Source organism: Python bivittatus, unplaced genomic scaffold (genome assembly GCF_059951505.1).
Source record: "Python bivittatus isolate LINGU-HERP-01145 unplaced genomic scaffold, Pbiv_v1 ctg000060_np1212, whole genome shotgun sequence".
Taxonomy (NCBI): Eukaryota; Metazoa; Chordata; class Lepidosauria; order Squamata; family Pythonidae; genus Python; species Python bivittatus.
This window is the reverse complement of record NW_028277044.1, coordinates 14397180-14413608: the sequence shown is the minus strand read 5'-3', so window position 1 is coordinate 14413608 and position 16429 is coordinate 14397180. Positions and strand designations below refer to the sequence as shown.

The window sequence follows — 16429 nt, the reverse complement described above, 5'->3', positions numbered from 1 at the left end:
CAGTAAAAGATAATAATCAGAAGTCAATAACAATTGGTATACGATCTAAAAACAGAGCAGCTCACACTAAGAAAAATAAGATGACATCACCTTAACTAAGTCTAAGAGCACTCTGGCAAAGCTGTCTTAACCAGCTTCTGAAAAGCTGTGAGTATGGGGCAAGTCAAATCCCATAGTGTGGAGGCCATGATGAAGAAACATCCTCTAATTTCAGTCCTAATTTCATGGAAGCGAGGAATCACAAACAAATTTTCTTGGGATTTGTGTCTTAGGTTGATGCTAGCTGAAAAAGCCTGTCCTGAGGTATCTCAACACCAAGTCACTTAGTGCTTTACCATTCATAAAAAGCACTGTGAATTGCTCCTGGAACCCTACTGGGGACCAGAGCAGGGCCTGCATCACAGGTGGAATGTATTCCTGACAGCCACTGCCATTAGCAGGCAGGCTGCTGCACTGTGTACTGAACGCAGCCCAAACTAATGAAGGACTAATGAAGTAGTTTTATGTAGATCAGTGTTGTCCAAACTTGGCCACTTTAAGATAAGTGGACTTCAACTCCCAGAATTCCCCAGCCAGCATGGGGAAGTCCACTCATCTTAAAGTGGCCAAGTTTGCACAACACTGATGTAGATGTTCAAAAGTTGAGGGGACAAAACTGAATGCTGCAGCTGTGCTGCAAAAACACAGGTGGTGTTTTCTTGAGATTTTACAGTAATTTTAAAATATGTTTAACTCTATTTTCAGAAGTTAAACCCAGCAATCCCAACTTTCTCTTCTAATCTTTCTCAATACTCTCCTCTTTAGCTCTAAATTTAATTGATATTTTAAACAATTGATCCTTGTCCCTCCACTTCCACCAGGAACTATTAGATTAAAACAGTCCTGTTTAGGAGGAAGTTAATTCCTTTCTGCCTATAAAAATACAATAAACCTGTTTTATCAAACTAATCCTGCGAATTTTAAAAATTTGCCTATCAAATTTTACTTTCTACTAGTGAAGACTAATTTATTGGAGTTTAACTTCTGAGGATTTTTTAGTGTTACACCTAGATTTATAAAAGGGAATTAAAGTAATCTTTCTCATTTGTTAACAACAGTTCCATGAAAGGGCACACTACATTGTGGGGGGAGAAAACAACAAATGGGATGCTAGGTAGTATGGGCATTATAATAAATAAAATCAAATTATTCATTTTAGATCTCTGTATGGCATCCTAATGAAACATATTCCTATAAGCATTAATAAAGCTTTTTTGAAATAACAGGATCTATCTGCAAGATAGAATATGGGATATTCATTTATTTCTTAAATTTCTCCCCTGCCCATCTCCCCCCATTGGGGGAACTCTGGGCGACTCACACAAAACATTAAAACCATAAATATATATAAATACATAAAACATCAAATTAAAAACATTACTAAAAACGGAAAAGGAGAGTCCAAGAAGATGAAGAATCTGGGGCTGAAGACAGCAGGCCTCTATGGGGCTAGCCATCCCCACGCTTGAAGTATTCCCTCCCCACCCCAGGCCAAGTGGCAGAGCCAGCCATATGAGATACAAATCCTAATAAAACTGAATTAATCCAAATGTATTAGATTACTATGACATATTGTGCACAAAAAAGAAAAATGGCAATTTTCTCTCTCGTGCTCCAGGAAATACTTACTTTTTCTCAGAGCAAATTCTTCTTCTGATGGTTTCCGTTCAGGTTTTCGCTTGGGCAACAGCTTTTTCATGGTTTTAGGGCTTTTGCTGAGATCCTGCTTGGATTTTTTAAAAAGTATATACTGTACATAACAGATATTCACACTTAAAAGTTCAAAACATTAAGATATGTCAATGAAACAGTGATTCATTATTATAAATTCTGCTTAACTGTTTCCCCCTTTATTATAATTTTCACATTATGTCCTAGAAATTCATTACAACATTTTAAAAAAATAATTGGTTATATTTATATTTGTGTTCAATGATTAACAAAAACAGACACAAATATAAGGGAAATCTTCAAATGGAAGCTAAAAATATCTATTTGTCAAAGCAGAAGTTCATTTATTTACAGTCTAAGACCAGCCAAATAAAAAACATCAAATACCACAAATAAGTTACAGAAGCCATAAACAATAAAAAATTATGGAAGAAGCCTAAAACAGTTTGGGGATGAGGACACCAAATGACCTCTCTAGGCTATAACTACTGAAAGACATTCTGCAACTTTCTTGGGGATACATGGAAATTGGTTACATAAAGTGAATGGTAACCAAAGGTGATCATAAGAACAATTAAATTTTCTGACAATTAGTATTATGAGCTCCGTTTGCCTTTGAGTGTACAATGGGCATTTTAACAACATATGTGATACGGATTCCACCTCTGCATCAGAACATGTGCAAGGACACTTTTCATAAGGGAGGCTGGTACAGATGGGGCAAAAAGTATTGGTAACCCTCCAGTTTTCCCCAAACGATCCCAGTTTGCTATGAAATAAGTTGAAACTGACACAAGTAAATGGCATCCACCCTTCTTTATTCCACAGTCCATAGAGCAGACATTTTCTTTTTGATGTATGACTCAACATATTCTTGTAAGTAATACATGAAAATGGCATGGACGTACTTATTGGTACCACTTAGAAGTTAAAAGACATTATTGGATTTTAGTGATCTCTCAAGCACACTATTTACTTTAATTAGTATCACAGGTTTCTTCAATCTCATAATCAGTCACTTTGTCTATTTGAATGGAGAAAAGTACTCACTCAGGCATTTTGTGTCATTGTGTGCAGCACAGTGAACATGGACAAGAGAAAGAAAAGCAGAGAGTTGTCTGAGGAGAAAAGGAAGAAGGTAATAGCCAAGCATGGTAAAGGCAAAGGCTACAAAACCATCTCCAAAGAGCTTCATGTTCCTATGACCACCATTGCTAATATTATCAAGATGTTTAAGTACCGTGAGACCGTAGTCAACCTCCCTGGATGTGGCCAGCAGAGGAAAACTGACCCCAGATTAAACAGAAGGACAGTCTGAATGGTGGAGAAAGAACCAAAGAAAATTTCAAAACAGATCTTGGCTGACCTCCAAGATCAAGGTACTACAATATCAAGCTGTCACCATCACTGTCGGACTGAAAGTGGCCTCCATAGTAAAAAGTCCAGGCAGACCCGATTTCTGAAAGACAGGCACAAAAAAGCCAGACTGGAGTTTGCTAAAATACATGTTCACAGATCACAGTCCTTCTGGGAGAATGTCCTTTGGACAAATGAAACAAAATCAGAGATTTTTGGTAAGTCACAGCTGCTCTATGTCCACAGAAGAAAAAAATTATACTTTTAAAGTAAAGAACACCATCCCTACTGTGAAACATGGAGGAGGCTCCATAATGTTATGGGGTTGCTTTGCTGCCTCCAGTACTGGGTGCCTTGAACCTCTGCAGGGCACAATGAAATCAGAAGATTATCAAGGCATTCTGGAATGAAACGTAATGCCCAGGGTTAGAAATCTCTGTCTCAGTCACAAGTCATGGGTCCTCCAACAGGATAATGACCCAAAACATACAGTACATCTAAGAGAACCCAAGAATAGTTGAAAAGTAAATATTGGACTATTCTGAAGTAGCCTGCTATGAGTCCTGACCTGAATCCAATAGAACATCTATGGAAAGAGCTGAAACTCACAGTTGGGAGAAAGAAACCATCAAGCCTAACGCAACTGGAGCAGTTTGCTCAAGAAGAGTGGGACAAATTGCCAGTTGAGAAGTATAGAAGTCTTATTCAGAGCTATAGAAAGTGCTTGATTGCAGTTATTGCCTCAAAAGGGTATGCTATGAAATATTAGGTTAGTGGAGGGATACCAATACTTTTGGCCACATCTGTATATTTGCTCATTGTTACCTAATGGGTGGCATGTCAGTTAGAGCCAGGGAGTAAAGTTTTCTTTGTGGGTCATCTAATATGTTGAAAAAGTATCTAGTGATAGTCCAGGAAAAGGGGGAAATTGCACTGTAACAGGCATGGGAAACTCTGGCTCTATCAGTTTGAATGTCTTGGTCCCAAAGCCTCCGTTTAAATTCAGCCAAAGCTTTATCAAGTATGAGGAGAGATAATGCCAAAATAGAAAAGCCACACCATGCCAGACCATGATTAGTTTATCTCCTCAGGGAGGAGACAAACCAACTTAGTAAGGTAAAATGGACCAAGAAAGTCAAAGAGTTTGCTTCGACCACAATCCAAGATGATAGCCTCAGATAAGCTCCAAAGAAAATGCAGCCCAATTTTAACCATATGACAGCATTAGGGGACCCATTTGACAGCCTCTTAAGAATTTTGATTGGATGAAGCTTGAGGTATCCTTGTGGATGTGAAACTGAATATGATATAGCATCAAACTCAGAACTTTAGTTTTAAATAATTTAACTGCTGCTGGGACACAGTTGTTACCATATAGGTTTCAGTATTAAATGTATATTTCTTATTAAAAAAACCACACACACACACAGAACACCAATGACTCTCCATTAATCACACTATTCTTAGGAGCATGACATTCAAGATTAAGATTCTCCTGTCAAAGTCATACCCATTCCTTCATAATTATAGCTTAGTGTTGGATGAAGGCTAGTTCAAAAGCTTTGTAAAAGTGGAAAGTATGTACATGGACAAAATCAAGAACTATCAAGTTTTTTGATGGGATTCTTCATTCTCACCTCTTTATAACAGAGTGCTGCTGAAGGCCTTAATGGAGGTGCAGGTCGTAAACAGCTCAAACTCCATGGCTTGGGAGTTTTAGGTGGCTCCAGTGGTCCCCAGTTTATAGTAGTATGAGGTGTCCCATGATGTGAAGGGTGTGGAAGTGTGTGATAGACAGGAGTCATCGGCATTTGCTTGCTATCTGCATGCTTGCTAGATGGTGTTACAGGATGAGATGGAAGCTGCCAGGTGAACAATGGTGACAGAAAGGACCAGAAAAAGAATACTACAATGAATATCATCTGATTGTGGATTTTGGCATTGTTCTCATGAACAGTTGGCTTACTCTACCTTATTTATGCTGAACACTGACATGACAAATATGCAGCAGAAACATGCAATGCTATATGTACTGGAATTTATGTTTCCTTCAACTCTGTTGCATAAAAATACTGACAATGAATTGACTTAGAAATACAAATACATTTGTGACTAAAGGAAAAATCTATCCATTTTTAAAATTAATTCCATAGCTACTAGTATATTGACCAATTTATACATTACTGGAACCTTCTAGATCAAGCAAACGATAACAGCTCTTTTCCATGTGAGTATTACTAGCCCCAAAAAAGGATAAAGCTAATAAGAGAAATAACCATGTATTTTTCCTGGGCCTGGATGACTCGTCAGCAGACATCAACAGAGCAGCAAGAGACTGGGTTTTATTTGACACAATCCTTTCTTACACAAACAAATCACAATCAGAGATGATTTCAGCAACTATTTCTTGAATTTAATATTCTATAGCTTGGTGCTAAATGCTCGGTAATTCTATCACTGCAATTTATCAGGATATACCAAGCAATGGTTCCAGTTATAATACAAGTCTTTTCTTCAATAGCACCTGCACAATGTGTTGGGCTTCTTTAACTTATAAGCAGTGGACTAAAGGCAGGCGGCCTCTTACCGTATGAGATGGGACAGAATGTGGTTTAATTGCAGGAGTCCCAACAGTTGTTACTTTTGTTTGCTTCTGCAGATGATCCACCCACTCATGCAAATCTTGTTGATTATTACAAGATACCAATATCCGCTCTATCATATTTCCTAGAACCAAACAGAAAATGCTGAATGAAAATGTAAAAGAAATAACCTTTTTAAGAGTATACAATGCTGAATTGTTGTGTCAGCTATAGCTTGCACACGCTGTCTCCACACACATGCAAGTACCCATAATCCTTAATTCTTCTTTGATACCTATGCAATACGTTAGGTATCTTCTCCACATTATAGCACAACAATTTGTGATAATCCTACTACCACAGTGTGCTCATATGAAAATTCATGTTCCTGCTTCCAAGAACTGTGAATATGTGTAATCTCTGGCTTTAAGATTTGTCAGAAGGTTGCGAGTGCAGATCTAAGGCCCAGAATATATAACCTTGCAGAGAGGTTGCCTGACAACTACTTGTCCTTTAAGATGATAGCCATTTCACACACTCACCAGTAAACCTTAGAAAACTAGTAGTCGCTCAGTTTGGTAAACTCACTGGTTGCCAGTACACTTCCAAATACAGGTCAAAGTGCTGTTTTTTCCTTCTCAAGTCTTAAAAAGCTCAGATGGTAACCACTTCCATAATGCAAGATTACCTGAGGAAGACGTGCTCCAAGTGCTACCTCTATTAGGCCATTAATGATTTTGGAGAAGAATATTTGCTACGGAGCCCTAATTTCTTAGGTGTTTTTATAATGTATCTCTCTCTAAGCCTACTAATTAAGTGTGGTTTATTCTGGCTGTTGATAACAATATAATTTTTACTGATTTTAGATTAGTTTACACTTTTTTCTAGGATACTTTTTAGTTTTAATGAAGCCTATCTTGAATTCATACATACATTTAAACTAAATAAATTTAAAGTGGCATGATGTCAAACTAGAGAGACTGCTTATACTATCTTGCTGCTAATTTAGCAGACCTCCTAACAGGCTTAGAACAGCCTTTCTGCCTGCAAAAAGTATTGAGTCACAACACCCATCCACACCAGCCTGTCAGACCAATGGACACGCTAGCTGGAGATGATGGAGTTGTAGTTCTGTGCATCTGGAGGGAACCAAGATGGGGAACACTAGTTTGGAAGATGAACAGATCCTGATTCTGGTAATATTGTTTGCTGCATATTCACAGAAAAAGCCCAGAATGAACAAGAACATTACCTGATATTTCAAATGCATTTCTGTGATTTTCACTATCTTCTAGCTTTGTGATGGTCATCCCTGTCAACGGGAGCTTTCCCTAAAAGCAGATACACCAAGTCACTATATCAACTGATTCAATAAATATTACTGAATAACAAAACATACAGAGGAAATTTTATCAACATTTAAATTAAGACATACACATCCTGACACTGAAGAAAGGTCCCTGTTGACATTGTATTTGTATATTCATACTTCTAAAAAGCACTTACTTGCATAAATGCCATAGTATTTCAGTGTAATATTTGCAGGATCTTAGTCAAATGATACAAATGGTTCCAAGGCTGGAAATAATAGTTTGGGTCTACACATAATCATACTTGATGTATATCCACTGAGGTAAATCCCATGTCACAAGAGCAGACTTCTCATGCAGTGTAGGTGTCCTTTCCTCTTCTCTGCCCCACTCACCCACCCTCATGAACTGTCCCACATATGGATGAAATCTGTTCTAAAAAAATCCGACAGATCTAAAGAGTGCATGGAGAGGAGAAAACTAGTGGTGTCCTTACTCCTGATGAATGAACACAACTGATGACAGCCTACTGAAACCACCATCACCACTATCTTATCTATTTTAAGCATGACTGTGCCTGGAGTTCAATTTAATTCAAATATGTCACAGAGACTAAAATTGTATTGAAGCTTCTATTACCTGGTAGATAAACCCACTCATCCTAGGGCTGGCAGACAACATCAGCAAAATGTTAGGGAAGAGAAGAAGGTATCTTTCATTTTTTTCCTTATTAGAGAGAAGAAAACCATTAACATATAAAGGTCAGATTAAATGGCATGGTTAAACAAAAATGCAGATAAACAAATGTGATGGCAATCACAATATTTCTCAAATCTTTATTATTAAATTAAAACCACGTTAGACATCTTTAGAACAAGAAAAAAGGCCAAGAGATTTTTAGGACAAAGTCCTTACAGAGAATGCAAACTTATTTGAAAGAAAAGGCAAAACTCTTGTCACAGACAGAGAACCCCTGTTTTTTTTTTTAAGTGACTTCTATCATAGTTATGATAAAATGTTTATTTCAAAAATACTTCATTCCTCTACTAAATGTGCCTTTCAGAGTATTTTTTTAATTGACTAGATAAGACCAAAACAGAGACATTTTTAAAAATATACACTCAAAACAGGCTACAAATAACTATTTTGAAGGGGCAAATGCATTGTGTTGGCCCTTATCTCTAGACTGAATGACTGAATGAATCACTTTCTAAGGCCGTCCACTTGCCAAATAACTCTGAGTGGCTCAGAAGGGTTAAAAACAGTAAAAACCATTCTGGTAGTAGTGTAAGCAAAACCTGCCATACCTCACTGCCAGCACACTGAATCATGACTTGTGACATGTAAATTACATTTCCTAGTGTTTTAATGTCTTCTCCTTCCCAGCACCGGATGGCTTCAGTTAATATCTGGAGTTCAAGTTCTTTTCTTTTCCGTACTTCTTGGCACTGTGCCTACAGGGCCAGAATAAAAATATCATCATGTATCATACAACTGGACTAGCCATGAATAAATAGTTTTTTAGTACTGTCTCTAGACTTCTTCCCAGTCCCTGAATTAAAGATGGGAATGGAAATGGGAGGCCTCTGGGAGATCAACTCTTTCTATTCCCATTCTTACAGAGTTCCAGCCCCTGCCAAACATATTTTGATCAAACAGATTAATCAGGAAAGTTTGAATTTATGAGTTTGTAAGGGCAAGTAATATCCTCTCTTGCAATGCAAACTCGTGTTGTACAATGGAAGAGGGAGAATGAAGGCATACAACTTCCCTGCCTCTGATGAAGATTGTTAATATGAGTTCTACCTGTAGGATTTCATTTTTTATCAAGAATTATCATATAAGTCACAGTTATAGTGTGCTCATTGTGCCCAAATCAAAATTATTAATGGAAGTATCCATGTTTTATTCTTCCATGGGTATAATTTGTTAACTTTACTCTTGCTACTACTCCAAAGAAAATGGTCTTGAACTTCTCTATATTTTGGGTTATTCTACAAGTTACTTACAGAAAGGTTTTTGAAAGCTGTCATGGATTTCTGAATGTCTGGTCGGTCTGGATGATAATCCTAAAAGAAAATTCAAAGGGAAATTGCTTTTCAACTTGTTTTGGAATTAAAGACCCTTCTGTTAATACTGGATTAAACAGTTAAGAAACTTTCCTCTTAACTACTTTGACTTAAGCAACTAATCTCTAAATAAGATCATGCCAGCAAGAAACAAATAATTTTGGAAGAAAATCTTTTCTTGACAGGAACAAACTTTATGAATATTTATCTTTTCCCATATAATTTAGACTGTCTTCTTAGTACAGAAATTAAGATCTGACAGTTTTCCAAGAGATAATAATGTAAATCAATATGAAGCAATATGATTAATGGCACTTAATGTGCTAGAATTTTCAAATTTAAGATTTAAGTTTAAAACTAAGATTACACACACACACACTCCAAAAATATTAAACGAAAGATCTTAATGCTATGTTTAATACTGAGGACTTGGCCTTCAAGCAATAGTAACTGAATATCTAGCAGATAAACCCTCTGAAAGTGTATAATCAAATTGCAATGGCACACTGCAGAATAAACTAAATGAACTTTAGCATCCTGATTGATGGGAATATATGAAAAATATATGCTTCACAATCCCCTCTTGAGCATTCAAACATCAGTTACTGCAAGTTCAGCCATCTCTTTCTAATCTTGCAAAAGTATCAAAGAAAGCCACAAAATTTAGGAAAGGGAGTAAATTAAGAAACAGCATCAACACCATATTCCCAGTGTGCATTTACAGAGCATATTTCTACAGTGCAGTTTCATATTTCTGAAAGGCACAAACTGTGCAATAGCTATGCCATATGAAAGGTCTGAAGGACGTGCCCAAGAGACTGAGCCAAGCACATTAGCAGATGCAAAACATGTATAACTGTGGCATTACGCTAGTGTGATAGAGATTCCACAAGCCAACTGACAAAGTGAGCTGTCAGTTTAGGATCAGGGTTTATTATTTTAATTCTTTGAAAATACAGTCAATCTTAAATGTATAATCTAGCATTCCAAACAATTACTTCTGTAAGAACAAAGTACTGTACTTTGTCACTCATCTTCTTTGACATGCTCTTTTAAGATGTTTGTCTAATCATCATTAAAGTAGAATATAAATGCTGCAAGGATATACCTCCATGTGTCTTTCAAGCTCTTTGAGTAACGTGGGATATTTATCTAGACGCATAAAAGGTTTGCTCAGGCCTGTGGTCAGTACAAGAATCCCAGGGCTGTTGGCTCCTTTTATCTCCATGAATTCTCCTAACTCTTCACTGTACATACAAAAGGAAAAAATAAATAAATAAAAAACTGAAGTTTAAATAGAGAATTGTGGTCAGCCATATCTATAAGAAATTTTAAAAACATTCTAAGTACTTAGGAATTGTAGTTTATTTTCTGAGAACAGACAATACTTATTCACAAATGAAGTATATACGAGACAAAACCTGTTTTAATCAAATGAGGAAAGGGTAGGCAGGTTGAATTATCTTTAAACTTTGTTTTGTTTCTGCCTGAACACCAATTAAAAAATATTAATTTGGAGATTAAAGTAAGGATTACAGTATTACAAATAGTCAACTATTTTAGTTAGAGTCATTTAAGCAACATATTATTAATATTACCAAGCAAATCTGCATGTGATTAAAGCTTGGGGGAGAATTTTAAGAGTCTGACTATGAAAACCTCAAAAACAACAATAATAATGGCATAAGATGATAACCTTGAAAATGGTTTCCTTCCTGCAGATATTCTTAAGATCTAATTACCTTAGTCTTATTTAAGTCTATTACTTTATAATTTAAAAGTAATGCTACATACTATTTATTTTATTGTTTATCCCTGTAGTTGCATACAACTATCTCATCTATATTTTAATAAAGAGTATATACATGCAAACTGAGCACAAAGCTAATTTAATAACATTTCTGAATGTTTGAAAGAGGCAGTATAAAAATATAAAGATATATTTCTTAGTACCACTAGAATAGCTCCATTTGTACACTCACAAATATCTCACAACAATTTTATCTACCCTACCTCACAATATGAATACCTACATGCATTTTTACTGATCCTCCCAACTACAAATTTTTCAGCATTTATGCCCAATATCTGGAAAGAAGTATCCTCTATATATACATCGGCACAATATTACAGCAAGCTATGGCTTGCTTCAAATGACAATTCAACAGAGCCAGAGCACTTGTCTTTTCCTACGAATGTTAGAAAACATGAAAACATACAGTCAGACTATTTTCCTCCCAAATCAATAGCTATGACTCAGCCTTCATTCATTTAGAGCAAAACCAGGCCACCCACAACACAAGTGCTTTAAATCTCTTTTGGGCAACCTGGAGCATACCACAGCTATCTACGGGAATGGGGGGGGTCAAGAGCTGGAAAATCCTGAATCCTGCCCGCCTTGCATCACTCTTCCATCCACCACCTATTTTAACACCCCAGGACCAATCACCCTTGTGAAAACAATAGTGCAAAGACATCTATATTTTTTTCTCACTTTTTCTCATAAGCCCTGAAGATTTTCCAACATTCCAGAATGAGAAATGACCAAGCCTTAAGACACAGCCTTGATACTGTCACTAATCACTCATTTTGTTATAAAAGACAACCTACGAGAAGTATCCAGTAGCAGAGGGGGGTTTTTTGCTTTATAAGAGGGACAAATGGAATTTTAATGTCTTCCTCACTGGATTATGTTTTGATTTCTTGCAGAGCTTCACTGATCTTCCTTAATATAACTTTAGAAGACAACTTTAAAAAGTTGCTACAAAAAAAAAATATTACTGATTTCAATAATGAAATCAAATATAAAAATGTCTCCAAGACATAAAGCAATCTAAACCATTAACAAAAGGTCATTAATATAAACCTTCTGTTAAAAATATATTCTACTATTTTAACAGAAAGCTTGTATCATACACAGGACTGTGATTTTATATTTACATAAGACATTAAATATTTAAAGCACCATTTTGATTTATGTACTATTCACTTGCTACTTTGATTTGCTCTTCTTGTGAAAGAACTTTGCTTCAAGATTAAATATGAATCTTAGAAACTATAGTCATATTTAATCACACTAGAAAATCTGTTTCCGTAGAGGATCATTCTGTTCACAAAATGTGTAGTTCAAAATCATAATTATTTCAACAAAGAATGGATCTTTATAAGAAGTAGGAAGTGTTACACAGCAAATTCCCAATGTATTTAACAGGGAATACAGAAAGCAGAAAAATAAGATATACAAAAACAGTCCTTTAGTTAATTAACAAACAGATCCTTGGAATATAAAAAATAAATTACTATGTATTATTTACTCAAAACAGGTTGGCTATATAGAATAAATAAGCAACTTATGACTATTGTGATACTAATATAGAGTTATTGACCCAGTGGTAGGTCTGCTATCTAGATAGCCCTAATAATTTTCCACTGTTAAGGTCTATGGTGGAGTCTGCATTCTTAGAACCACTTACTAAGGAGTAAAACCCTCTAAAACCACTGGGACTTACTTCTGAATGCATGAACTGTAATTTTAGAAAGGGTTATCTAGAGAAAGCAAATTAAGCAAATTAGATTCCAAATTAAATCTAAGCAATTGTCATTTTTAAGGCATAAAATCACTACAAGCTAGGAAGAATGTCTTAAACCTCCAAGTACTTTCATGAGAAATCAGTCAGTAAACAATAGAACAAGAATTCACGTAAAATTATAAACAAGTGCAAAACATTGAAAGTTGTAACTTACACTTCCAGTTCCTGCCTATAATAGATAGAACATGAACTCTCAGTACTGAGAGGTCTAAAGATGTCACACAGACAATGCATGCTCAAGACCCTCTAGCAAATCCTTGACTCACTAAATGACTCTGAGCTCTCCGCTGCGGTTCCACACAGAGCGGCTTATTCTGAGGCTGTTGCTTCAAGTATGACATCACCCTCTATGTTAGCAGCCCTTGGGAAACCAAATGAGGGAGGGACAAAAGACTGTCTGACTCAGATGCTTATCGGGATCCCACACGCCAATTAATCTCTCATAAGTGTGATCTTCTAAGCTTCCCATTTTGAAATCTGATATTAAAAGCAATGAGATGAATGCAATAGTCATGTCTGATTAAGCTCCAGCTGTATTACCTATGTTTATGCAACTATACTTTAAAAAAACCGGTGGCATCTCTTTACAGATAGGATTGCTACCTTGAAGCAATATATTTGAATTATTGTACATTTTACATCTTATTCTCAGTTATATTACTTTTTGATTATGTGCCTCAAATCATTTTTGACTCCTAGCAACCATAATTACAATTAAAGTGATGCCATTTTTATTTGAATACTTGTTTTGGTATCCAAGTTTCCCCAGGCAACTTATAATACATTAAAATCACAGCATAACATTTTTGAAAATACACAATAATACATATGCAAAGTATATCTTTTCTTCAGAATGTGTTCTATTTACAGTACTTTCATAGGCAACCAATTAATCTCAGACAGTTAAATTGGCTGGCTGACTTGATGACAGCCCATAATAAAGAACAGAATCCCTGAAGCGAAAAATAGTACAGGTGGCATGTCAGGATGGTTGCATGGAAGTGCTTTTATTAGGAAAATCTGGACAGAAATCCTTCCCAGCCAAACCTATTTGTCCTGTGTTGTGCTTTGTCAATTATTAAAATTTTAGGTGCCAGAAAAGGCAACAGAGTCCATTTGATCCAGGGAACCAAGGCAAAATTCTAAGCTGAGCATGAAATACACCTGCTGTAATGGCAGTTAAAGCAAGTCCAGCTACTTTCTACTAACTATTACAATCAAAGCACAGTCACATTTAAAAAATTCTACAATAGGCTAAATTGGTGTTACTATTACAACAGACAAGCTTTGCACCTTGAATCTTAGGAATACTGAAGAAGGTCCAGAGATACTGAAATCACTATGTATTTTTAGAACAAAGAAAATAATTTATTTAAGATTGACGAATATTGTGCTCAAGTGGCATCAGATCTTGTAAATACCCAGTGGAAGGTGAAACAGAAAAGGGTGTTTTAAAGAATCACACACTTTCAACAACAATGATAATACTGCTACCGTGAACATCGCTAGCCAGGAATCTTTAGAAAAAGTAATTCTTTCCACAAACTTCAAAACAACCTTGATATATACAACAGCATTTTTTCCAACAATCAACTGTTCAAGTGCAAAAGATTATATTTTAAATTCTGTAGGGAAATATGTTATCAAATATAAAATTTTAGCCCTGCTTCTGGTAATAGCATACTGCTGAGCACTCTCTGCATACAGTGACTTGAAAAGGCTTTTTAAAAGTATGTAACAGCCTGAAGAATAAAAATAGCTACGCTGGATCAGACCAAAGGTCCCACAGCTTCTGACAGTGGCCAACCAGATTCTTCCAGAAGGCCTACAAAAAGTCTTGAAGGCAATAATCCTTCTCCTGCTATTCCCTCCCAAATAATTGGTATTCTGTGGCATTCAGCCTCTGAATTGCATCTCGCAAAATACAGTATTTTTCTCAAGGCAACATACAAAATATAACATTAAAAAATTAAAGTAATAATAATAAATGCAATGACAACCCCAAACTCAAATACAATTTTATTTCAACCAGCCATTCTACTGTAAGATCTAAAAACAGATCTTCTATCATGTATTTATTAGATCTCTACCACCTATAAAAGCCATCAAAATGCTGCTTTAAATATTAAAAAAAACAACAGAAAACCATAAAAACCAAAAGAAACATTAAGTGATTTAAAAGGCCAAAAAATGGAGAGAACGTGAGGTTAAACAGCTCCAAAGGAACAAAATTCCATTGTTGGTAACACTGGAGAAGACCTTTTCCCACCTGGTTGACAAAATGGGCCTCTATAAATGCCTGTTATCTCCAAAAGGAACTCTCCCTTGCAGATCATAATAACTAGAACGGTTCATAAATTACCCTAAAACAAAATTGCTACCCTTTGCTTTTAAAAGAGTCTGGATTTTTTTTTTTAAATACTTTTAGTGCCTGGTTTAAAAAATAGGGAAGATACCACTGCCTCTTGTACCCACTTGCCCACTTATCACTTATGATGGGCCCATAAGCAAAGCTTATTTTTAAATTACATTAAAGCTGTCCAAATCCTTTGAAAAAAGTACTTTACAATCCACAGGAGCATGTATAAAGCAGCTCTTTCCAAATCATTAAACCAACCTTGTTTGTGCAGATGCACATATGGAGAGAGAGCAGAGAAGAACCTTTGAAGCAATCACATGAGCCTAGAGAAAGATGCAGCTGGTTTAATGATTCCAAGAGAGGCACTTTGCATGCACTCTGCCTTATGAAGCATGTCTTTCAAACGATCTGCAAGACCAAATTTACATAGGTACAAAGAATACTCTAAGTAACTTGGTATTCAAGATTTTAAAGTTTAATACCAGCACTATTCACTTAGATTCCATATATGGGAATACTGGACAAGAGAGGACTTTGATGAGATCCAGCAGGACACTTTAGTTAGAAATTAGCAACACTTTTATTGAGGAGAAGAATATCAAGCTACATATTTTAAAGAAACTATGTTTATTTTCAACTTCAACACAAAAGCATTGCTATTTCAATGTTATGCATGAATTAAACTTTTCAAATGGTATTTTCACCACAAACAAAAGAAAATACCAGGGCAATAGTCTTATATTTGTTGCCAACACTATTTTTGAAACAGAGGAAAAAGAAGCAAAACATAAATTCATAAACTCTTCCTTATTTGTATCATTTCTAGGTACACATACCTGTGTTCTGTAAGAACAGTTACTGCTGATGGGTGATTGGCACAATATGTAAGGTATAAGTTTTTCATTTGTGGCATGAGATTCAGAAAGCAACTGCCAACCCTCTGCTGGGCTTCAGGCAACCTGAAATAAAGCAGCATCAATGTAACTTCTCAAATTTTCTAAGACCCAATGCCTTCAAATTTATCAGGACGCAGATGACACAGTCTCAAAGGTCATGCGAAGGTTCTTCATGTTTAAGTGGAAAGATAGTGAGGGAGACAAAGTAGCAGGAAATAGTTCTATAAATTATTATTTAATATGTCTGCATATCACTTTACAAAATATTGTTTTCAATCAACAATTAAAATACAGTAAATAATAATTTGCACTAATTATTATTTAGAGTATATAAATTATTAATACAAAAATGACAATCAATTTAAAAAGTATGAAAAAGAGGGAAAGAAAATAAAGCCATTCTTAAAGTGGAGCCCTGGGTGAAGGAGCTAGGTCTTCATTAGGTTCCAAAAAGAAGTAATCATGGGTGGTTCACGTATTTCAAGGAAGAGAGCATTCCAGGGTGAAGGAACCACCACTAGGAAGGCCCCCCATGAGGACTCTACAGTTCTTGCCAT

The 16429-nt window shown here is 35.8% G+C and overlaps 1 protein-coding gene across 8 annotated transcripts in view; it reads right to left on the bottom strand.

The window, feature by feature from the left end:
* Positions 1-16429, bottom strand: part of ARHGEF7 (Rho guanine nucleotide exchange factor 7) — an 88207-nt gene that overhangs the window by 28048 nt on the left and 43730 nt on the right. For 7 of the 8 annotated variants that reach the window (XM_088136521.1, XM_088136516.1, XM_088136519.1 and 4 more), the window contains exons 9-17: positions 15813-15935; positions 10136-10274; positions 8968-9027; positions 8266-8412; positions 7598-7684; positions 6901-6979; positions 5654-5793; positions 4704-4928; positions 1669-1762 (exon numbers count right to left, since the gene is read on the bottom strand). In XM_088136521.1, the coding sequence (XP_087992647.1) occupies positions 1669-1762; positions 4704-4928; positions 5654-5793; positions 6901-6979; positions 7598-7684; positions 8266-8412; positions 8968-9027; positions 10136-10274; positions 15813-15935 (1094 nt within the window). Of the gene's footprint in view, positions 1-1668; positions 1763-2760; positions 2829-4703; positions 4929-5653; positions 5794-6900; positions 6980-7597; positions 7685-8265; positions 8413-8967; positions 9028-10135; positions 10275-15812; positions 15936-16429 lie in introns of all 8 variants that reach the window. The other variant, XR_015795396.1, reaches the window with a different exon arrangement.